Source organism: Platalea leucorodia (assembly GCF_965183815.1).
Source record: "Platalea leucorodia genome assembly, chromosome: 19".
Classification (NCBI taxonomy): Eukaryota; Metazoa; Chordata; class Aves; order Pelecaniformes; family Threskiornithidae; genus Platalea; species Platalea leucorodia.
In genome coordinates this window covers 7,032,961-7,056,814 of record NC_138841.1, presented here as the reverse complement: position 1 = coordinate 7,056,814, position 23,854 = coordinate 7,032,961, and the positions used below count along the sequence as shown (strand labels likewise).

The 23,854-nt window shown below is 43.6% G+C and overlaps 1 protein-coding gene across 6 annotated transcripts in view; it reads left to right on the top strand.

Moving 5' to 3' along the window:
* IPO9 (importin 9) overlaps positions 1-23,854 on the top strand; it is a gene marked incomplete at its 5' end in the record, with an annotated part of 42,672 nt that overhangs the window by 11,461 nt on the left and 7,357 nt on the right. For all 6 annotated transcript variants that reach the window (XR_014230218.1, XM_082330397.1, XM_082330394.1 and 3 more), the window contains 16 exons: positions 478-679; positions 1,129-1,217; positions 1,505-1,591; positions 3,267-3,386; positions 8,192-8,292; positions 9,942-10,000; positions 10,567-10,718; positions 11,820-11,918; positions 12,054-12,160; positions 13,320-13,459; positions 15,202-15,361; positions 16,367-16,593; positions 16,806-16,954; positions 17,891-18,019; positions 19,799-20,074; positions 21,871-22,037. Coding sequence is in view for 5 of the 6 variants with exons in the window: in XM_082330397.1 (XP_082186523.1) it covers positions 478-679; positions 1,129-1,217; positions 1,505-1,591; positions 3,267-3,386; positions 8,192-8,292; positions 9,942-10,000; positions 10,567-10,718; positions 11,820-11,918; positions 12,054-12,160; positions 13,320-13,459; positions 15,202-15,361; positions 16,367-16,593; positions 16,806-16,954; positions 17,891-18,019; positions 19,799-20,074; positions 21,871-22,037 (2,264 nt within the window). The remainder of the gene's footprint in view (positions 1-477; positions 680-1,128; positions 1,218-1,504; positions 1,592-3,266; positions 3,387-8,191; positions 8,293-9,941; positions 10,001-10,566; positions 10,719-11,819; positions 11,919-12,053; positions 12,161-13,319; positions 13,460-15,201; positions 15,362-16,366; positions 16,594-16,805; positions 16,955-17,890; positions 18,020-19,798; positions 20,075-21,870; positions 22,038-23,854) is intronic.

Genomic DNA, 23,854 nt, shown 5'->3' with positions numbered 1-23,854 from the left:
GGTATGATTCATCCCATCCAGAGACGGTTGCTTGAAATAGATCTTGTGAATTATGCCCCAGAAATGCTGGCGCTTTTTTCCTGTCCTTTCAGGGTTGGGTGACTAGTTCTTGTTTACTAAAATCTTCCAAAGTAAGCAAACACAGTCCCTGACACTGGAGCTGGGATTTATCTCGACTAACTCTGTCTTCCATGTGGATATCTACATCCTATCTAATTGCAGCTGTGGGCTATTTATTGTACGCTTGGCCGAGTGCTCTGTGTGAGAAGAGTGCTATGTTACAACACCACATGTAGTTTTCCATAAAAAAATTACAGGGTGTAGTGTGCAAGGTTTTGTTGTCTCATGAGTGCTCCTTTTGTAAAACCAATGTTGAATCAATATCTGGATACAGTCATAGGTATAATTTTTTTTTTTTTTAATTCAATTGTTTTGTGACCAGGGATCTGTTTTGCTAAATAATGTTATTCTCTACAGGCAAAAATTGCTATTAGGGAGCTCCTACCCAATGGGCTGAGAGAATCGATCAGCAAAGTGCGCTCGAGTGTTGCTTATGCGGTTTCAGCAATAGCCCATTGGGACTGGCCTGAAGCCTGGCCCGAGCTTTTCAATCTCTTGATGGAGATGCTGGTTAGTGGAGATGTGAATGCAGTGCATGGAGCCATGCGAGTGCTTACAGGTACGTGTATGCGAGAGCTTTGGCACGGCTGAGGTAGGAAGCGGTTTAGGCTTTTCCTTATCTTAGTGTCCTATCGCTTTTCACTCCAAATTGAAGAAATTGGAATTTGCTGCTTCTCTTCTGCTGGGCGTGAGGCCTGTTGGTCACTGTTGAATTGCATGCTCAGCAGATGTCATGAAAGCTGAGGAAGAAGGTTCTGTGCTACAGGTCGTAGCTCAGAAGGAACTTTGATTGCAACACCCTGTTTTCCAGATACCTGCAATTTTTAGTGTTATATTTTTCTGTTTGCCTTCAAGGATTGCCATGGGTAGGCCAGATGACACTGGTGTAGTCAAGTACGAATCAATGTGTTTCCAATATGTAGTTAGTGTTCCCCAAAGATTCTGTTGTTGCTGTTGCCTACCGGTTTGTTTTCCTGTAAGAACTTCCCTTCTTTTTCCCTTTTCTAGAGTTTACGCGGGAAGTGACAGACACACAGATGCCACTTGTTGCTCCTGTCATTCTTCCGGAAATGTACAAAATTTTCACAATGGCAGAGGTATGGTCTTCACTATTATGTTGGTAGTGAATAGCATTAGTGGGAATGTTTCCTGGAGCAGAGAAACTCCAGATTTAATGGTTAAGTTGTACTGTAGTGTGAGTTAGACTTAAAGAATTTTCTTGATGATGTGATAGTTGATGGCAGCTAATGTTTCAACAGAAATGGTGAAGCCAATGATAAAATAAGAGGATCAAGTTAGAACAAAAAATAAATGCAGTTAAAGAAAAATTAAAGGAAATAAAAGTATCTTGTGTTCCTGATCTATTATTTAAACTTTTTTCTAGGTGTATGGTATTCGCACAAGGTCACGTGCAGTGGAGATATTTACCACGTGTGCCCATATGATCTGTAACATGGAGGAATTGGAAAAGGCAAGAGTTTAACTTACCTACAACATACATTGAATTCAAACTGAGTGAGGTTCTAAGTAATTGTTAATATGAAAATGAAATGTTGGAGAATTATGTACTTGGTCAGCTGTAATTCTGGGGAAGAGGGTATGGTTTAATACAGGTAAGGTGGCTAACTCCCTCCTTTACATGGATGCCTTGGTACTGTGACTTGGTTTCCATAATCAAGTTTAACTTGTGACGTATCAACAGACGTGCTTGCAACAGCTCAGAGGAAGGGGAGCATGGGGAGGAGACAGTGTATCACCCCTCTGTTTGGAAATCCCTGCCATAGCTTCCAGTCTCCAGGTGAACTGTGTGTTTGGGCCTTTGGGCGAGGCATTGGTTACAAGTCCTGGATTGCTTTAGCATGCGTGTTAGCCTTTTGTTCCTAAAGGGGTGGTGGAAACCAAACCAAACCAAGTTTAGGAAGAATAGCTCTTAAGAAAAAAAACCCACTATGCAGTTAAGCAGCTGTATACACGAGTCTCCTCTCTGGCTCTGAGTACATCTGCGTTTTATATGGCCTTTGACAAGTGGGTTTCCCAATGCTCCGCAGACAATAAATTGTTCTGTTATTGTTCTTAACTTTTAGGGGGGGGGTGAGGGTAGGAAAGGGTGAGACTCAGTCTAGTGGCGGTTGTTGCTGAGTGGCTATATCTGCTGTTTCCTCCCTGTTTGCACAGGGAGCAATTCAGTGCAGACTTTTGGAAAGCTCTGATAATTACACCCTATCTCTACTGCACTGACAAGGTTACTTATGCAATAATATCATGCAGCTGGTACCACTATCCAAAAGATAGTAATAGCTCCCCGCTGGCTTATTTGGGAGGAGGGCTGAAAGTGTCCTTTACATTGTAAACAACATTTCTTCTATTGAAATTTGACTTTAAAAGATTGCCTCTTTCTCCCCCCCCCCCCCCCCCCCCCCCCCCCCAATTGCTATGGTGGTATTTCATAGTTTATTTAAGCATACAACTTTGCTGTCTTAGCTATGGAGTTATGAGGAATAAAATTATTTTTGTCCAATATGACTTGCTCTGCCAAGCACTGCTTATGGCGTGCTCTGACATCTGGAAAAATATTTACTGCATTTTCCTAGGAAGAATCATCACAGTAATCTTCAGGCCAGCTGTTGATACTCAGCTCACAAAGAGCTTGTTTGGCTTGGGGGAGGGTGGCTCTGGAGGGGGATCAGTGCTGTCCGCAGGGTTCGGTGTCATTGCTGCCGGGTGATGCAGTCACCCCAGGTTTCTTTTGTAGCCCGGGGGGGTCCAGGTGGTAGGGCGCAGGGCATGATTCATCTCCTCAAATTAAAGTGCCTCTTTAGGAGGATGTGCGCTACTCCTGAGACTCTCCGGACTGGATTGTCTGGATCTCTATTTAGAGTCTGAAGCGATTAGCTTAGATGTAGGTATGCGTTTTGTAGCAAAACTGTGCTGAGCGGTTTTGAAGGGTGGTATTCAGCTGAGCTTAGGTCCCAGCATGAGGGGAGAGGCAAAGTGTTGCCTGACTCTGCAACGTTCTGCAGTTGCCATGAGCCCCTCTTCGCTTTTGTGGCAGAAAAGTGCAGTTTCCATTGCTTCTAGTGCTTTATTTGCCAGATGTGGAGGTTCTGTATCCAGTATTCACCTGTGCTTGCATTGATTGTAACCAGGGTGCGGCCAAAGTCCTGATTTTTCCTGTGGTGCAGCAGTTCACAGAGGCCTTTGTTCAGGCCCTGCAAATGCCTGACGGACCTACATCAGACAGCGGGTTTAAGATGGAAGTCTTAAAGGTAAGTCACTTAAGACCGATTACATAAAGAAAGAATTGAATACCAGTACAGTCAGTTGTGCTGGAAAACAAGAGAAACTGGAGTGCATGTCACCTCTCCTAGTACTGCTCGTGTTATGAATAGTGAAATTTCTTGGCTCCCAGTGCCATACAGCATTGAAATAAATTGTTCTGCCTCTACTGAAGATACCTATGATGAGATCCATAGGGATCTGTCCATAAAATGATCCACAGGCGTCGATCCATAGGATGGTTTGTCCTTGTCACCTGCTGATCTAAGACATCTTGGATGAATTTTGTTTGGACACGATACTCAGTAGTTAAATATCTGTCTTTTCTAAAGATGCTGCAGAATGCTGCTGCAATGAAGTTTTAAAAGCTTATTATGTGCAGGTGCTTTTGTAGAACTTGCCTGCTCTTTAATGCTAAGCTATCTCTGCAAAAGAGAGGTGGAAAGTCTTTGTAGTCTCCTGGTTTCCTGGAGGAAGGAGGTTGGATTGCAGAGCTCCGTGTGCATGTGGCTCAGCGCGTGGGGACAAGAGTGCCAGTGTGGGTATGGAGAGCCCTTCGACAGCTGGAGTTCCAGGGTGCACTCCCTTCAACAGGGGAGAGAAACGAAGAGCTCAAAAACATAAGTTACAGAATCAAATCCAGATCTTTCCTTTACTTGCATGTGTGCTGGGGTAAGCAAGGCTGGGGTCACAGCATACAGGTTTCTGAAGGTGGATGGCTGAGGCCCGTTCAGCCGTGTTCCCTGAAAAAAACAATAAGAGTTATTGAAGACAAGCATCAAAAGCTTTTCAGAATGACCAGCTTTGCACTGGAGCCATGAAAATAAATGCTGGGATGCTATCGTATTATACAAACTAGCAACTACTAAGTTCTGTGTCGTGGAACTTGTTTTCTTAGTCCTGTTAAAGGCAGCAGTATCTTAGGGCATCCTGTCGCTTGTCGGTAAGGGGTTGCAGGTTATCGTACACTGGAGAGAGCAGGAGCTTATTTCTTGCTGTGCAGCACCGAATGGAAGGGAGTTTGGGGTAGGATGTTAGCAGGTTTTGTTGGGAGGGTGTCTCTTGCGTTTTTTTTTCCTTTCCATTGGCTGTGCACTGGGATTCCTGGGACAGCGATATCCAGGAATGCTAACATGAAGGGGGTACTCTGGGGTACTCTGCAGGGTGTCATCTCAATTTGAACAGGCTGCAGCTCAAGAATGTCTGAATCTCTGATTCCAGATACATGCATTCGGGTGTTTAATGAGCAGAAGTAGTTTTCAGCCTACGCAGAAAGCAGTTGCAAGTGATAGTTTCACTCTAACCATATACCAGTTCTTCTGTTCTTGTTACATTCATACATTCTGCAGCCTTTTTTGTTATTTACGTAACAGTGCTTTCTGGAATTGGAGCTATTTGTATGCCTGCGCTGATACACAGAAGTAGTCTCTTGAAAGACGTGACAGCCTGGGAAGGTATTTGAGGAAATGTCATCATGTTCTTGCTCGCTCTGTTCCTTAACTGTGTGTGGGCATCTGCTTTCGGCCACTGCTGGGTAGGTGCAATACAAGAGAGGATTTTGGTCTGAATACACTGCTGTATGTCAGGCAGCAGAAAATCAGTATGGATTCAAACAGTAAATTCAGGAGATCTGCTGCTGACAAGTGGTTTGTAGGAGGCTTTTTGTGAAGAGATGAGTATTCCGGCTGTTGACTCAGGGCAATTCATGATTTTGTCACTTAGGGTTTCTAAGCTGATGATACCAGTTTTCTAAGGGAAAAGGGATTCAGGTGAAAGACCCATAAATTGCCTTCTCTTCCAGAAAAGTGGATTTTATAGTCATTGTAATGCAGAAGTAAGAGAACTCAAGGGATTAGTTAAGCCAGCTCTACAGATGAGATCATTACAGGAACCCCTTGAAATGCTGATGCAATGGAGGAGGGAATTGAGACTTTTTTTTTTATAGTACATTTTCAACCAGATGTGAGCTCAGTCCTATCTTTTTTTCCTTAATGAAGTGCTATGCAGCGAATGACAGGAAGATTTTTTTTTTTTTTTTTTTTTTTTCCCTTCTTCCCTGTCTCTTGAGAGCTTTGTACTCCAAGGTTCATGGAGTTCTTGGTGGAAATCAGAGGCAGCCCTGACCTAAAATGTCTTGCTTTCCATGTAAGAACATGATGCGGGACAGCGTCGAAAGCTTTAACGAATAATACTGAAGTGTACACATCTGCCTGATCTGCTAGGACAGCTGTCCTGTTTAAGGAACTAAGTAGGTTGGGTCACATCATGGCGAACCACTGATTGTTAATTTGTCCCAAATCTTTCCAAGTGTAGTTACAAGTTTAGAAGCAGTTATTAGCAGGAAAGTTGGCGCCTTTAACCCTTGGAGGAGATGAGAGGCTTGGCCACAACAAAAATACTTTCAACCGTAAGGACTAGAATGAAATACCAGTGGTGTAATTTATTGTTTTGTTGCTTGATAGTTTAGCGTGAATTAAATTGATATCTCTGAGGGTGAATGAGCTGCAACTAAACGATTCTTGAATCCCAATTCCAATGTTGTTGAACATGCCACTATTGATTGTTTTGAGAGAAGCAGAGTGATTAAACATGACAGGTAACAGAGTTAAGGCAAATTTCCTAGCAAGGGAATACAAATATGATGTACTTAGTATGCAGTAATTATATCAAGAGCACCAATTAACCAACAGTCTCAACTATCTTACAACCTTGCTGTAGCGCTTCTTCGCTTATGCTTAAAATCTGTTCTTTTGACACCTGTGTACTAGGTGGGTCGGAAAAGCTATGCTTCTATTTTTCCTGCTGTTGGAACAAATAATTAGTTACAAAAAATAATTAAAGATACCCTCTTTGTTCTTGGATGGAAGACAAGGTGGTGGCCAGTGTCTTGGGGGCAAATTTCCTAAGTTTATGAGCAAAGTGCATAACCTGTACCTGCTGCACTCTTGCTGAACATTTAGCTTTAGCGTGCTCTCCTGCTGCTGCCTAGTGCATATTTTAAGCTTTTTATCCACAAATTTGGGGATTCCTTCTCTGTCTAAAGACACAAGTAGGAAGTGAAGCAAGACAAGGCTTTAATGCAGAGTGACTTTAAAGAGATGCTGCGCAATTAGTCAAGATGTGGTTGGCTGCTTGCTTGCGGAATAGCTGGAAGGGCTTCAGGAGCTGTCGTGTTGCTCCCCCAGTGGTGATTTTGGTGTGTCTGTGCGGTGACTCAGGCTACAGGCGTGGATGCAGTCGGTTATTGCCTGGCTTGGCCATTAAACGTTCTGCTTGGGGAGCAGCTTGACTTTGCTCTGAAGAGAGATGGATAGGGATTTTCTTGGAGGATTTAATAGGTGGTGGAGCAGTACGTGGGGGTAGGCGGAGGAGGAGGGGAGGAGGAGGAGATCTGTGAAGCAGTCCTTTCAGCTCAAACAAGCAGTGGGAATTGGCAGGATGAGAGGCCAGGGGTTGAAATACAACATTTGACAGGAGAGAGTGCTCTTTTTTTGATGACTTGGACTGCGGGAAAGTGGTGAACTTGCAAATGCAGCCTTCTATTGTTAGAACTGCAGAGCTATTGAGTTCAAAAACTCTCCTACCGCTCCAGCAATGCTTCCTGCAAGATTGTCTTGGCATATAGCTTAGAAAAACTTGCATAGGGTTCATAAGCAGTGGCATATGGAACAAGTCTCTTTAGATGCTACTGTGGCCGTAGTCAGGGTGTTGAGTTGCAGCAGTCCTGCAGATCAGGTTCAGATCCTCTGCCAGCACCTGCATAAACTTATTTTTTTTCCAGAGGCTTCAACAGGTCTTTTTTGCATTGCTTTTAGCACCTACCAGACTCGTTCTCAAACTTATGTATCTGGATTATCTCTCGCTGCCTGCTCATCTCTAATACCAATATTAGAATGCTGGCTTTTATTCCTGGAAGGTGAATTATTATTTTTTAATTTCTATTAATGTACCCAATGCCACAAACAAACAAACTGGACAAAATGTTTTGTATTGGGTAAGCAGAAACAAACTGATACTCGTATGTCTCGTAGCGGCTGCCGGTCAGGCAGTTTGTGAGGGGCTGCTCTGTAACCAATATAAAATAACTGGAGCTGTGCCCCTGCGGGAGGAGATGGTGTCTGTTAGGGAGGGTGAGAGTTCGCTGACTCCTGGGGGATCCCAAGAGCTTTTTGGCAAGCGTCAGTGAAAGGCCTTCCCTAAATCAGGGCGATGAGCTTCATGAAACCCCAGGCACAATCTGCTGTAGAGCTGCTGAGCTGCTCCCCAAATAGCCCCTGTGTTGGGCTGGCACAGCTGCCTGTGTCTGCAGCTGAAATGGATGAGAGAATTGATCTGGGTGGGTGTTTTCATCTGCAGCTATTCCCTGGATGTGCAAACGGATGTGTTGCTTGCAGGTGTAGATGTGTGGGAAATAGGCTGTGGTCTGGTTTTACTTGATTAGAGTTCATTTTCTGGGAGAAGATAGATTCCAGGTGGTAATCGGATCCAGACAGTGCTGTGCAGTGATGTACTTCTGATGGGAGTCTGTACCTTACCACCAACTTACTGCATTGTCTTCATTTCCAGTTGTACATCTCGTGTTATCCCTTTGCTTCCCTGCAAAAGAGCAAATAGGAAGAGGGGCCTGTTTGTCAGAGCTCCTGCAAGTGAGGGCACTGCCTGGTGGGGAGTGAGAGGGGGAGACCTTGGTGGCAGGAGGATGTTGGATTATCTCAATTGTTAATGAAACAGCAGCCCGTGATCCGAGTTGGTTTTCCGCAGTTTTGCTTCTGATTGATATTCTTTTTTCTTCCAGGCTGTGACAGCACTTGTGAAAAACTATCCGAAGCACATGGTTTCGTCAATGCAGCAGATCCTGCCCATTGTCTGGAACACCCTTACAGAGAGTGCCGCCTTATATCCTTTGTCGTGAATGGTTCTAGCTAGAGTAGAACAAGACAAACTGTCTCAGGCACAATAATGACCTGACCACAGCTGAAGGGCATGGTACATGGTGTAGTCCGCTGTGACAGACGGATACGGGCATCTATGGTGTAGATGTACCGGATATTTCTGTTACGTCAGCAGGCTCCATTAAGTTTCTTTTAGCTTAAAAGTCAGATATGATGAATGATGGGAGTGCCCGTGTTATACTGGCTGTAGAATTGCAGCCCATCTCTGCATTGTTTCTGGTACTCTTCGGTGAAAATTGTCATCTTAAAAAGATGTCTGGTCACAATGTGAGGACTTCAGGTAAAGGAGAATCTAGAATATCGCTTGCTACAGCAGTGCTAATGGCTGGGTACACTTGCTGCTGAAGTTGATTTGCCTTTTATTCAAAAGGCAAATTATTTATTCAAAATTTTGTAACAGTCATTACTTCACTGCACAGTTGGCCATGTTAGCGGTGTTCTGTTGGTAGTTTTTCCAGTACTTGTAAACTGACAAGTCAAATCTTTCCATATCGTTAATCCAAAAGCTGCTTTTTTAACCTTTTATAATGAGGCGGGAATGGTAGAATACTGAGCCTTCTTGTAGCTTTTTCTGAATTTTTGGTATAAACACCAGAATTGGACACTGTCTTCCAATAATAGCGGAAGGGTTGACTGAGCTTTTCCTCTGTAATTTGATAAGAATGCCTGTTCTAGAGATCATAGATCTAGACCTTTTTATATCAAAGCTGCCCGCTCAGTCTTGCATTTCAGAATCCTGCTGCGTTTTGGGTGATAGGCTCTTGTAGAGTGAAAATGGGCAGGGAGACCATAAAAGTCGCCTTAGTTCTGGAGCACGTAGAGGCTGTCAAGTTTCAAGGTCAGCTGGTTTTTGGGTTTGTTTGTTTGTTTGTTTTTTGGACACCTGTTAAAATACAAGGAGCTGCTTGTTAAATTTTTGATGCTGTACTTCTCCCTCTCCTGTCCTGACTCCCACTGCAGCCCTGCTGGCAGCTGAGCTGACAAAGTAGTTTTTTGTTTGCAAAAGGGGAGGGTCTTGTCCTTCATTCCCTTGTATTTGCTCTGGCATTTGCTGGACCTTCAATTCGCCATCCCCAAAGAAACCTCCTTCCTCTCCACCCCCAGGACAGTTTTCTGCCACTTCCCAGAGCTGGAGTCTTATGGAGAGGCCCGATGAGGAGCAGAGCCAACGTAAGGTGGCACGTGGGATCATGGGGTGGCTCCTCACCCTTCGGCAGCAGCGAAGTGTTGAATTGGGTCATTGTTCCCTAGAAAGAGTTGAGTCTGAGTGGTTGCATTCTTGCAAAGTTTTAACATAACTGAAGTTTTGGGTTGCGTTGGAGGATTTGGTCTAAGTGAATCAAATGACCTAAAGGGTGTACTAAAGGGATGTGGAAGTGGTCTGTGGAAGTGGTCTTTGAAGTTGGGCAGTGCACAAAGCCAGGAGCTCCTGGGGCTTGTCATCTCTCTGAAACACAGGACTGTGCATAAAGTCAAAGATTTTTTTAAGAAAGAAAACTTCGCTAGTTATCAGGAATTTTAGGATAGGAACAGATGGATTCCTAAATAGATGCAGTTCTTTAGAAACATGCATATTTACTTAACTCCATCCACTTATGTGAGAACAGAAGTAAATTACACAGAAGAGGTGGAGGATCCTGTGGATTCTGATGGTAAGAACTTGCTAAATTGCACTTTTGCCTTCCCTTTCGGAAAGGAATGGACTTACCTAATATTATTGTTGTCAAAACAGTGACCGAAACACTGTAGGAGATTGTGCTTAAAGGTACATTTATGGTGTTAGAACAGTGTCCATCGTTTCTTTGCAAGTTACACATGATTGTGATCAATGAAGCTGCGTAATTTAAGTTTTCTGATGACTCACGGAATGAGTTCTGCAACAGTTTTGAGGTAAAACTAATGGCACAAAAGAAAGCAAAACAGCTTCTAGGTTGAGCTTGATCAGTTTTAGTGAAGGGTGTGCAGTGAGGTGGGAAGAGAGCAGAAAGGGATGAGGTCAGACATCCTCCTGGGGCTGCTGCTGCCCTTGCTAGTCCAGGAGTAAGAATAAACATTATCTCATCAGACAAGCTAACTGTTTGTAATTATATTTGACACCTATTTATACCTTTCTGTACATTAGCATATTCAGTCATGGTTTTTGTTTTCACTTCTGCCTTTCTGTGTGTTGGCATATTCAGTCACGTTCTTTTTTTTCCCCACTTACTTCTTTGTTCAGGTGAAGTATTGGGCTTTGAAAATCTAGTGTTCAGCATATTTGAATTTGTTCACGCCTTGTTGGAAAACAACAAATTTAAGAGCACAGTGAAGAAGGCTTTGCCAGAGCTGATCTATTACATCCTCCTTTATATGCAGATCACAGAGGAGCAGGTGAGCATGTTTGTCTTGTGTAGGATGCAAATGAGATGAGAGATTTAAAATAGCTAATGTCCTAGGAAGAGCTGCAGTGCGTGGAAGCTGCTGTAATCTAATAGGCCGTTCTGTCAGTTTGCTGTGCCAGGAGTTAGGGCAGTAGCGTCCAGATGTTCCTCAGTGGTGTAATGTGGACAGCAAATCTCAGAATCATCGAATGGTTTGGGTTGGAAGGGACCTTCAAAGATCATCTGGTCCAGCCCCCCTGCCATGGGCATCTCTCACTCTATCAGGTTGCTCAAAGCCTCATCCAACCTGACCTTGAACTCTTTTAATGATGGGGCATCCACCACTTCTCTGGGCAACATGTTCCAGTGTCTCAGCACGCTCATAAGTAAAGACTTTTTTTCCATATATCTAATCTAAATCTACGCTCTTTCAGTTTAAAACCATTGCCCCTTGTCCTGTCACAACAGGCCCTGGTAAAAATTCCCCATCTTTCTTATAAGCCCCCTTTATTATTGAAAGGCTGCAGTAAGGTCTCCCTGGAGCCTTCTCCTCTCCAGGCTGAACAACGCCAACTCCTCAAGCTTTGCTTTCTTCATTACTTCATGCTGTGAAAATGAGGATTGTCATGCTGAAAGGGATAGCCAGGTTTCTGTGATAGTGAAAAAATTGTGCTACTGGTGTGAAGTAATTTGTACTGAAATTCTATGTGGCTCCTGGCCTCCCAAGCCTGACAGCATTGTCTTTTTGTTTAGGTAGGCATGCATAAAAACAGGCACTCTGTTAAAGATTCATCTGCTTCTTCCATTCCTCATCTATAAATAAAACCTGTGTAGCGTTGATTCCAGGTCAGTCATTACTTCTGTCAAATTCTGATCTCAAATGAAGAGCAGAAGAGCAAGAGGAGCTCAGAACAGAGAGGCTGACATCTTTTCAAAGGTTTCTCCAATGGAATATAAGAAAAATCAGTTGCAGACTATGACTTCTTATGGCAGAGAAAAGTTCTGAAAGTAGTTTTGCAAAACTGAGATTACTGGGAACAGAAAAGCTCCCTTTTACCCTTGGTGTTCTGAATTAGCCATCCACCCTGTCCTTGTCTCCTTTCTGTTTCAGATAAAAGTTTGGACCGCAAATCCACAACAATTTGTGGAAGATGAAGATGATGATACTTTTTCCTATACAGTGAGGATTGCTGCACAGGATCTGTTGCTGGTATGAAAGGTGTTCCACATTTAGATGCAACCAAAATAATAACAGACAATAAACCTAGCTTCATGAAGGGCTTTTGGAGAAAAGGCCAACTTTTAAAGTCTCTACAAATAAATGGTGTTATTTCCTTCTGTGCAGGCTGTGGCTGCTGATTTCCAGAATGAGAGCGCAACTGCTTTGGCTGCAGCAGCTACAAGACATTTGCAAGAAGCTGAGCAGGCTAAAAACAACGGTGCTGAGCACTGGTAAGGAGACGGGGCAGCAGGGAGTGACTCTGATGCGAACGGCAAGCTCTTTCGCAGCATTGGGTGCAGCACAATTTAATCACATTTTGTTCGTGACACTGCTACTGAGGGACAAGGGTGAAATTTGAGAGCCCTGATTAGAAGAAAAAGGAGGAAGTACAGCGGTTCTTGAGCCAGATGATGACATCTTCATGTGGAATACTTCCAGCAATTCCCAGCACAAGCTCGCTGTTCCCGGCCTAGCTGTCCCTCCAGACCCTGACAATTCCTTAAAACACATCACTGGAAACGATAATTAGTTATACGCAATCTGAAGAGAAATTGGCAATATTTTCACTTTCTGCTCAGTTAATTGAGCTCAAAATTTCAGGCATATCTTGTACTTGATGTAAAGAAGAGATATAGCTGCTGCATGCAGATGTGTATGTTCAACTTTAAAACTTCAAAGTTGCAATTTTTAATGTTAGTTGGGTATAGGAGGGGAAAGCTCAACTGCAAGAGTTCTGTAACTGTTCTGTTTTGGTTTTACAGTGCATTATTTCAGTGTTTGTGTTTATTTTGAATATTAAAGTGTCAGAGTAGCCACTCTGTATAGTGAGCAGCAACTGAATGTCAGAGAAATCGAACACTGAGTCCCCGTCTGCCTTAATTGTCATAAGTTTTAAAGTCGGTTATTTGCTTCACAAATAAAACCAAGGAGAAGTGGTATTTGCCCATAACCCTATTTCATCATAATTAACAAAATGTAATGCAAAAATAGACATTTTTAAACCTTTAATGTACTGGGTATCAGAGTGCTTCTGCACATAGAATAATTAAGTAAGGCACAGCTGGAGATGTAAGCCTTCATAGAAAAGTCTTATTTCTTTTTTTTGTTATGGCAACAAAATTGGTAGAAGAAGTAACAATTACTCAACCGGTATTTTAGAAAGCGATTGAGAATGCTGCCTCTCCTGGGTGAGGTTCCAAGCCCCCACCTTGCTGAGTTTTGCAAATGTTCATTTCTTTCAGGGCCTTTTTAAATTCTCTGCTTTGGGATCAAGAAAATAGTTGTGGTAGCTTAGACCAAAAAATTTTTCTGGTTTCACTTCAGAATTTTTATTTATTTACTGAGGCAATGTTGGGGGAAAAACCTAAAGGCATCTGAATTCTTTTGCAGGTGGAAAATACATGAAGCTTGTATGCTGGCCCTGGGCTCTGTGAAGTCTATTATTACAGACAGTGTGAAGAATGGTAGAATACATTTTGATATGCATGGCTTCCTGACAAATGTTGTTCTTGCAGACCTCAACCTCTCAGGTACGTTGGCCCTTGGCATTACTCAGGGTAACTGCTGAGTGCCAGACCTTAGAAGTCTCTTAAAAACAAGTGTGTCTGGTGAATCAGGTTGCTATATGTGTGTGGTGTTGTGAAACGCAGTTGTACACGTCGTACAGGTGAAAGGGCATAAATCTTATCTTGCGAGTTCGCACATGCTACCAGGCCTGGTAGAGCCATTTAAATGGAGGACACTGTGCCTTTGGTTGCAGCTCGCTGGTGTCTGGATGCTTGAGCCTGTAGGGCTCGGAGATGGAACAGCAATTGCTTAGGGAACTTGGTGGAAAACAGCTCTTCTGTTGTCTTGTATCGATTTCTGGGAAAGACACCATCAGTGTTGAACAGGCTTCAGAAATCCTGCAGCAACATACTGTCCCGTTTTCTTTACGCTGGGGCTGGCACTAGTCATAGGGCATGAATTCAAGTAATATTCCTAGCTGAGTGGGATCCTGTTCCTGGGATCTCTGCAGGCTTCTGCTTTCTGTGTTATCTTACATCAGTCTGCAAGAAAGTCAAAGGAGTTGTCAAAAGTCGGACCTCGAGAGTACCTGCAAATAATTAAAATGTGAGAAGTTTAAGCCAATATGAGCGTTATTGGTGAGTCCACATTAAGTTGTGTCAGTGCAGGAAAACAAGTTGCTGGATGCTTTCATGAAAGAAACATTTGTTTAGCCTGTTACAAAGAAGGTTTTTTCTTTTTTTGAGTTAATTTTGAATGAAGAAGTAGTGTGCAAAGTGCATAGTGTGCAATGCATGCAAAAAACCCCACCTCAGCTATTTACATATATTTACACACATTTACATATGTGGTTTTGGGTTGTAAATGAACTATTGTGCTCTAGAAGGAGCTCCTGGATTCAGTATATAGATAGTTCTCAGAGGACATCCGTCTAATGCTCAGTAATGGTAATAAGACAAAGAAATCTTGCTTTTTATAATACTTGCTTAGAAAACAAAGCTTTTCTCTTGCTATAAATCTTGCATGGAGTTTTTTATGTCCTCATCTTAAAATTAATAACTTGCGGGAGTATAAATAATGGCAGTAAAGATGCTGAGAAATAGAGAGCATCATCTGTTTGAGGATAGCCTAAATAGATAAGGATACTTTTAGCCTGAAAAGGCAGAAGGGTTAAGTGCAATAAAGATACCTCATACCTTGATAAGTGTATACAGGTGAGCAGATAATGAGTATTCCCTGTTTCCCTGGTGCTGTTGAACATTATGTTCTGTAATTACAAGGTGATGGCTGGAAATGAGAAAAATCATCTGTAAAAGATCCCTGTATACGTGTATACGTGCTCTGTTTCTCTAATTCCGTCCCCTAAGCTTCTGCTATTTGCAGAATTGAGCTAGATGAATAGGAATTACTAAAAAAACCTTCATTCTCTTTCCTTACTTCTGTTCGGATGATCACTAAAGCCTGCATTGCTGTATTGATGAACAAATTCAAGTGGAACTAGTTGAGGGAGGAAGGTTTGTTTTGGTTTGATTTTTTTTTTTTTTTAAAACAAATGAGAAATTATTTTTTGAAATAACTAAGAAAATAAACTGGATTCTGCCCATGAATAAAAATTCTCTGTATGCCTGCATACTGGTATTCTGTGTCATATCTTAACCATTTTCCTACTGGGATGACAAAATGTTGGGTAATGGATGGAAACAGCTGTAATTTTAAACTCGTAAAACTTGCTCTAAAACCACTGGGTTTTTTTGGTTTGTTTCAGTGTCTCCTTTTCTCCTGGGTCGTGCTCTGTGGGCCGCCAGCCGTTTTACAGTGGCTATGTCTCCAGAACTAATCCAGCAGTTCCTGCAAGCTACTGTCAGTGGCCTACACGAAACTCAGCCTCCTTCTGTCCGAATCTCTGCAGTCAGAGCTATCTGGGGGTAAGCAAACCCTAAGATATTCCAAAGCTCCAGGGATAGGTGGTATAAATTACACTTATAAACCTGGCATGTTAAAATATTGATAATATTTCTGTATAGACTGTGGAAGTATTTGCTTTGGATGAAATAGATGTCAACTTAAAAAGTGTAAGCAAGCAGGTTCAAAATAGAATAATGAGGAATATGAAATTGAGATTCAAGGTTGGCTACAGTAAAATGTTAAAACGTTATAATGGATACAGTCCCAAAGAGAAGCAGCATTAGATGGTGATGGAAAGCATAAAAATGAAACCAGGGTTACTCCCGTTCAGTCACAAAGGTGCCTGAATGACATGATGTGGTCATTTGGCCAAATGACAACAAGAAGGAACGGTTGGGGCGGGGGGGGAGCATCCTGTTTTTGTAAATAAGTTGCAAGAAGAAAAAAGGAAGATCTGCTGTACTGATTCTAATGTGAAAATTGAACATTAATTTAAGAACAAACACACACAAAAAACGCAAAAGAACTACTCTTCCCCGCCCCGCCCACCAAAAACACCTTGTCTTCTATTTGCACTGAAATGATAGTGAATAAAGGCAGAGACTTGCACCTTAGTTATTCCTGAAATTGTTTTTTTTCTTCCCTAGCTCACTTGTAAAACGTGGTGATTAAAGACATTGTAAGCAGCGAGTCTCTCGCTCAGACTATTTTTTTTCCTCACGGTTTACTTTCTCCATTGGTGAGCAGTTCTTAAGAGAGAATTGTTACTAAGAGGTGGTGGAAGCTTTTAACATCCCTTGGCTCAACTCTGCTTCTGCAGACCGTTGGGGATGGAATGAGGAGGAAAGCTGAGCTGTTGAGGGATCAAGGAATAGCAGACTGATGGGGAGAAGTCCTAGAGGAGTGAACTTAAGGGAGAAGAATGGGTGGCGTGAAATAACCCCTTATATATCGTCTAGTGTTAAATGTATAAATCAATTTGCTATATTCCATATGTATTTTTGTATCACAAATTTCTTGTCTAGCTACTGTGACCAGCTGAAGATCTCTGAGAGCACCCATGTGTTGCAGCCTTTCCTTCCTAGCATTCTTGATGGACTGATCCACTTGGCAACCCAGTTCAGTTCAGAGGTCCTAAACCTTGTGATGGAGACGCTGTGCATTGTCTGTACGGTAGACCCAGCATTTACAGCAAGCGTGGAGAACAAAATCTGCCCCTTCACGATTGCAATATTTCTGAAGTACAGTAATGGTATGCATTCAAGTTACATTCTCCAAGTAGAGTTGGTTTTGATACTGAATCCTGATGCTGAAAACTTAATAAATGATAATTGAATGAACATTGATTCATTCAGTGGTAAAGCTAGAAGGGCAACTTGCTGCTTTGCCTATTCAAAATAGTGGTAGCAAAAATTGAGATGTCTTTGTTAGTATGTTTTAGTAAATGGTGCTTTCTCTCTCCAGATCCAGTTGTTGCTTCTCTTGCCCAAGATATCTTTAAGGAGCTAGCTCAGATAGAAGCCTGCCAGGGTCCAATGCAGATGAGGCTAATACCAACTCTTGTCAGCATCATGCAGGCCCCTGCTGACAAGATCCCAGCAGGGCTTTGTGCAGTAAGTGCTACAGCGGTACATGGTCTTAGCTGGAGATGATTCCCTGTTCTTTAATGTATAGGATGGCTGGTCTGCAAAGAGTAGAAAGGTTGCTTTTAAACTGCTTTGGAACAATGACTTCCATCATTGGTAGAGGTTTCTTTGTGGAGAGAAGGCAAACTGCAGGTGGGGGAAGATGCTTCCAAAAGTTCACTTTAAACAGCTCCTCTGGCCATCTTCCCGTCTGCCGTGCATCCCTAGTCATTTTGCTTTGACATAGCCATCTTTCACCAGTAACAGTCTCCTCTTCTCAGTGGAATGTTCTCCAGCAGGGTACACAACTATTCCTTGCACTTTTTTCTAAGGCTTTTGCTGATTTATATGTCACGTATGTATAAATTGCTGGAGATAAATTGTACAGGTTTGTCCTTTCTATAAAAAGTCAGCTTATAAAAGATTAAGCATTGACTATGTAGAATGATTGTACGGAATCAAACCCATAAACATCTTTATCAATATGCTTATAATCTGCCTATTGATTGGTATGACTGTAACAATCACTCATGGGTAATTAAAATAAATTTAAATCAATATAAACAAAGTGGAACAAGTCAGCTAGAACAGCTCTCTGGCCGTACTGATTAGCATGCATCAGGGTACCCTGAAACTCTTTGCTGTGTTTAAGTGGCTACGCTGCTTTTAATGTTTGAACTGCCTGGGGAACTTTTACAGCACACACCATGTGTCCATGTCAAATACAGTGACGCTGTGGGTGCATGACTCCAAGGTCCTCTGATTTAAAAAATACTCTAGACTGTAAAATCAGGATGTGATCGCAGTACTGGCTCACATCCCTCCAGTTTATGCCTTTGATGCTTGCACCAGTGGTGGGTAGTGCTGACTTACCATACTATGGCTGCTGCTGTAACAGTGCTTTTGTTTGTGTTTTCCTTTCAGACTTCAATTGATATATTGACCACAGTTGTAAGGAACACAAAACCTCCTCTGTCCCAGCTCCTGATCTGCCAAGCATTCCCTGCAGTGGCTCAGTGCAGCTTGAACACAGATGACAATGCTACTATGCAGGTAACGCTGTGGGGAGCAGTAAGGATTGCAGGGCTGTGCAAGTCCAAGAGAGGTGACCGATAAGACAGATCGCATAGCCTTTAGGGGAACCCAGGCTTTGCTTGCCAATAGCTGTATCGGCAGCTCCTCAGGAGTCTCTGCCACCTCCAGTTTATCATGAAAGTATTGCTGCTCAAGGGCCTGCATTGACTTTTACCATTCATTCCTTAATTTGGAGGACCAGAGTGAGTAATACAGCAGCATTGATCTTTTTTTCTATTTTAGGTCTCTGGAGCACGTTTAAAAAAGAACCCAAAACCCAAATGAAAAAAACCCAAAACCTTATTGCTTTTCTTCCCCCGTGGTAACTTTCATGACACCTAGGAATGGCAGAGGCTGTCTTCAGGAACACGCTCAGGCATAGGGAAGCAAAAGACCTCCTAGACCTCCTTCTCCTAGCAGTTTTCTCCTGTACTCATTTAGGTGGGAAGAGGAGGGCAAATTTCTTTTTGACTGAGCCAGGTATGGGATGGAGGGAGAGCAAGGATTCATCTCAAACAGCAGTAGTGCCTTGTTGGCAGGCTCTGCTATGACCTGGTGATGTCTTTAGGGTATTCAAGTAAGAAAGAAAAAGCGTCAGAGGCTGAAAGTGCAGGATGCCTTTTCATTCCAGCTACTAGCTGGCATATAAATAATAAAGCTGGTTTCATTCCTTATGTAAGGAGTTTTATAGTGCCAGCTACCCTTTGCCATGTGAATACAGACCATAGAAATGGCTTCCCTAAACAACATACCAGTAAGAACAGAATCATAGAATCATTTTGGTTGGAAGAGACCTACCTTTAAGATCATCGAGTCCAACCATTAACCTGGCACTGCCAAGGCCACCACTAAACCATGTCCCTCAGCACCACATCTCCCCAGCTTTTAAATACCCCCAGGGATGGGGACTCAGCCCCTGCCCTGGGCAGCCTGGGCCAGGGCCTGGCAGCCCTTTGGGGGAAGAAGTTTTCCCAATACCCACCCCAACCCTGCCCTGGTGCAGCTTGAGGCCGTTCCCTCTCGTCCCATCGCTTGTTCCTGGGGAGAAGAGACCGACCCCCCCGGCTCCAGCCTCCTTTCAGGCCGTTGCAGAGAGCGATGAGGGCTCCCCTCAGCCTCCTCTTCTCCAGGCTGAGCCCCCCCAGCTCCCCCAGCCGCTCCTCCCCAGCCTTGTGCTCCAGCCCCTGCCCCAGCCTCGCTGCCCTGCTCTGGCCACGCTCCAGCCCCTCCATGGCCGCCTTGGGGTGAGGGGCCCAACACTGAACACAGGATTGGAGACCAGCAAGAAGAGATTGGAGACCAGCATGCTGATTGCTCTGCTGGATCTTTGTTTTAAGAAAAATTCAAAAAGATGGCAGCTTGGCTGCTGGGTTGTGTTTTGTTCATGCTCACTTTGCTGTCTTCATCTCTCACTTGTTAGAATCTCTTGGAATTGCTCTGGGTAACAAGACTGGCACAAAACTGCAGCTGCTTCAGGTTGTCTTTGTATTTACTAGATGATCTTCTTGAGAGCTGCCTGGGCAGTGAAGAGTTTTGTACTTGATAATGAACCGAAGTCTGTAGAGATTGTTTTTAGATTTAGGCACTCATTTTACTGCACATTAGAGAGCTTGGATCTTTTACAGATGTCACTGGTTTGCCCCTTGTTTTCATCTTGGTCGTGGGTCTTTTTGGAGTGATGAAAGGAGATGTCTTCCCACGCCTCCCTGCTCCCTTACCTAGAAAGGAAAATTCTAACATGATAATTTTCTTGTTTAGAACGGCGGTGAGTGTCTGCGTGCGTACGTCTCGGTGGCGCTGGAGCAAATTGCACAGTGGCATGATGAGCAAGGCCACAATGGACTGTGGTATGTGATGCAGGTGGTGAGCCAACTTCTAGATCCAAGGACCTCAGAATTCACCGCTGCCTTTGTGGGCAGGCTGGTCTCCACTTTAATTTCGAAAGCAGGAAGTGAGCTGGGAGAGAATCTGGATCAGATCCTGAGAGCTATCCTGAGCAAAATGCAGCAAGCGGAGACGCTCAGTGTAATGCAGGTGAGCAGCCTGGGCACCCAGGAAAATAAGTAGAAGTGTCAGGAAAAGAAATTGTTGTTGTTTTTTTTTTTTTTTTTTAATTGTGTGCCTGATTATTTATGGCTACTGCAATTGGAAGTTCTTCACATCTTCTTGAAGTAGTCAGGAAAATGCCTGCTCGGCTCATACAGAGTTGTCCGGATTACAGGCTAAGCCAGGTTCTTGTGGGTAAGCTTTAATGCACCTTAAATAGTCCCTCATGACCTTGTGCTTGCAAGCAGTGAACCTTTAGAGGGGACAAGAATTGCCCAAGTCTGGGTGTTGGGGCGAAGGTAGCACGTGTTTTTGAGTGTTTTTGTGCTGTATTCGAAGGATAAATGCCTGGGAGTTGAGACAAGGTGAACTTCTGGTGGACGGGAGGTGTAGCTGGCCTGCATCAGATGAGAGGCCAGACAAGAGCATCACCATCTCTTCTAGCCTTGACCTACTTCTAGTGGCACGCTTTTGTGGAATGATTTGATCCCAGTGATCTTCATTCTCTCTCCTTTCTTTCTTGTCTGTGCCCTTAATGTCAGACACCTAGTGATGGCTGCCCTGGTTCCTCAGCAGCAGCTGGGGGAAGGCGTTTTGCTGGCACTGTTGAGCAGTTCTGCCTTCTGGCAGGATCCCACCTTTGCCCTCACTGTGGCACTTGGCTGAGGCTCACTCTGCTCTAACCCTTTTATCTTGTGTATTTCTCTGATTTTTGTACGTGCGTTTTTCAGGCCAGCGCGTGGTGAATCAAGAAGGCCATTCAGATTTCAGCACAGATTTCGCCTTAAAGCCTTGATTTCTCCCCATTCCCCAGAAACGCTGTCAATTCTTAACTGTTTGCAATGGCTCTCGCTTTGCCTAGTTTGGGATTTGAAAGATCCGGAAGCTTAAATCTGAAGCAGTCACATGAAGCCCCTGTAGCCGGGGGAAGAGAAACGAGCCTTTGATAATGCTGAATCTCTTCCCTGTGTTAGCCTGAAAGATGGACCTCTGGAGGTGGGCAGCTTTTCCCCAAGGACGCCTACAGGGATGCCCTCAGACTTGGAAACTGATACTTAGACATATGCAGCATTTGAATTCTACTCCTGGTCTTTAAGACTCAAACTGTAAAACTGCATCTTGTAAAAAAAACCTTTCTAAAACTTGCAGTTTTTTCCCTAAAACTTGTGTTCAAAGTGCACTCAGAATTGGAAAAGTGCTGCTGAGTTATGATGTGATGATGTGGGAGAAGGGTGGTCCTCTGGCGGAGGTGATGATGGGAAATCCCTGGGGTGAACAGGGAAGAGAACATGGGTTCTGGCTCTGGACCAGTAACTTCTGTTCCTTAGCCCGACGATGAGACACGTTTCTGCTAGATAGGCGTAGATTTAGAGCTCTGTGTGTAGAACCATGTGTACAGCTTCTGGTCCGTTGAGCAAACTAGGGCGGTTGTAGTGTCTGAGTGTTGCCATATGATATTTTTGCTAGTCAAAAGTCAACTGCAGCCTCTGATATTTTTTAAATAGCTTTTAAATCTTTGCTTTTAGGAAGGTTTGTTAGTTTGGGGCATGGCTGTGAGTAAACTTATTCCTGCTGTGGTTTTTGGTGGGGGATAAATTACTGTTGTAATTTATTGCCCGCTTTTGCAGCACAGAGTGTCTTGCAGAGGGTTATACTTTCTCTTCCTCTTGGGGTTGGTAAGCACAGTCTCTACTCTTGCAGAAAACTCAATTACTTGAATATTTGATAAAACATTTTCAGCTATTAAATTATGTACAGCTAACATCTCCTTTCTCCTCCTGTAGTCCTTGATTATGGTGTTTGCTCACTTGGTTCACTCACAACTGGAACCACTCCTCGAGTTCCTGTGTAGTCTCCCCGGACCAACGGGCAAGCCCGCCTTGGAGTTTGTAATGGCCGAATGGATGAGCCGGCAGCACTTATTCTATGGGCAATATGAAGGCAAAGTCAGGTAGGATGTTTCCACAAGCAGGATCCATGCATTAACGGTAGCTGACTGATCGTCCCGTTGCAATTCACTGCCCTGGGTGTGAGGGTAAGGGGAGCTGATTCAGACTTGATTTAGTGTGTGCCAGCGTTGGACAGAATTAATTTTTTCCTGTGCCGTCAGTTCAGCTCAGGAGAGCCGTGGTAATTGGAGCAATCTCTGATCCTCCTCTAAGCGCTCCTCTCGCTGCCTGGTGTTTCTGTGCTGGAACAGGGTGACCCAAGGGGGAAGGGGATGACTCTTGCAAGCGCAGGAGTGCTTTTGAGATTGAACTTCTCTGAATGGGATGAGAATAGCTTCCAGACATGAAACTGCCTTTACAGACCACTGTAGAGTTTCAGGGCATTGTAGAGGGTTTCCTAAGAGAATCTGGAGATTTCTTATTGGTTTAATGATCTCTTAAAAGTCAATAAAGAAATCAACTGGAACAGTTTTCTCTCCCTTTTGCTGTAGGAGCACATTTGTGTTCCGGTGGAGGCCGAGTACTATATTCCAAAGCATGAAATGCTCTGTATTAATTTAAATTTTGCCTCAGCTGCTGTCTTTGATTTTTCTGGAAATGTGAAGCCTAACAGACCACTCTTAGGGGTCTCACCAGCTGTTAACTCACTTCTTAGTATGTCTTGGTGTGTTATTGTTATAAGGCAGTCAAATAGACTGTGAAATAAATAATAAGGAAAAGCATATTTAAAGTGGAAGTTTGTGAATGATCATGCAGAACAAGAGGCAGTCTGATTTGGGCATCTGGTGGTGTTTTCGGTCACACTTGGTCTGTTTCATCCCCAAGAGCAGCGGTTTATCCCCATTTTGACAGAGCAGGGTTGTCTCCAGGATCCCCTGAGACTGCTTATGGCCACAGGGAAAAGCCAAGGTTAAGCTGTGTTCTTCAGTGCTGTCTCCATATTGTCCAAGATTGGAGCTGTTTGTGTACTGATGACTTGGCAGGGCTTCACACTATATTAAACACTTTGATTTGGGTTATTTACGGTGGCGCTTATCATGCATTAGAAAATGCTAGGTGTTTTCGGCGTACTGAGGAAAAGCAGTGCCTGCTCAGAGGACCCTCTTGTTTAGAGTCAGTAAAAGGAACTGACAGCCTCTGTGTGCATCAGTCCCCGTCCCTGGGAGTGGCAGGTTGAAGAAGTGGCTATTTGCTCTGGACTTGCATGATGAAAGGATGGGAAAACTTTGGGCAACTCAGGGGTGGCATGTAAGATCTGGGTCCAAACCAGCAGTATGGGAACTCAGGGCCATAGCGTGGGAGAGAAGGAGGGTGTGAAGGGAAAGCACAAAAAGAGCGAGTTCCACAGAGCTCCGAAACTTTAGTTTGAGACTTGTGGAGCCAGGAGAGAGGTTTAAGAGTGCCAAGCGTAAATCGGTGGCCTTAACCTGTAGTCAAAGTCATCCTCAGTATGGCTTGAAAACAGCCTGGAGCTGGAGAAGGTTTGAAAGTGTGGCATAGAAATCTGAGCAGAAAGAACACCTGAAGGTATGCAGGGAGCAAGCTGGAAGGTCTGAGTGCAGGTGAGCTGTGAAGGATCAGAAGTGAAAAAGAGCTTTGAGACTGGAGAAGAGATGTTCATAGCTGCAAATCAACCAAATTGCTACTTTCTTGCCACTGCTTTCCTCTTAATTCCATCTTCATCTGCACGTGATGCTTCAGGAGTGTGTTTAACCTCGTGCCCTTTCTGAACTGGAAAAACCTTGAATATATGTATGCACTGTTTGGTAGTGTTTAATCCAAAGCTTTGTCAGTTTTTGGCTTGCTGTGCAGGTCAGGA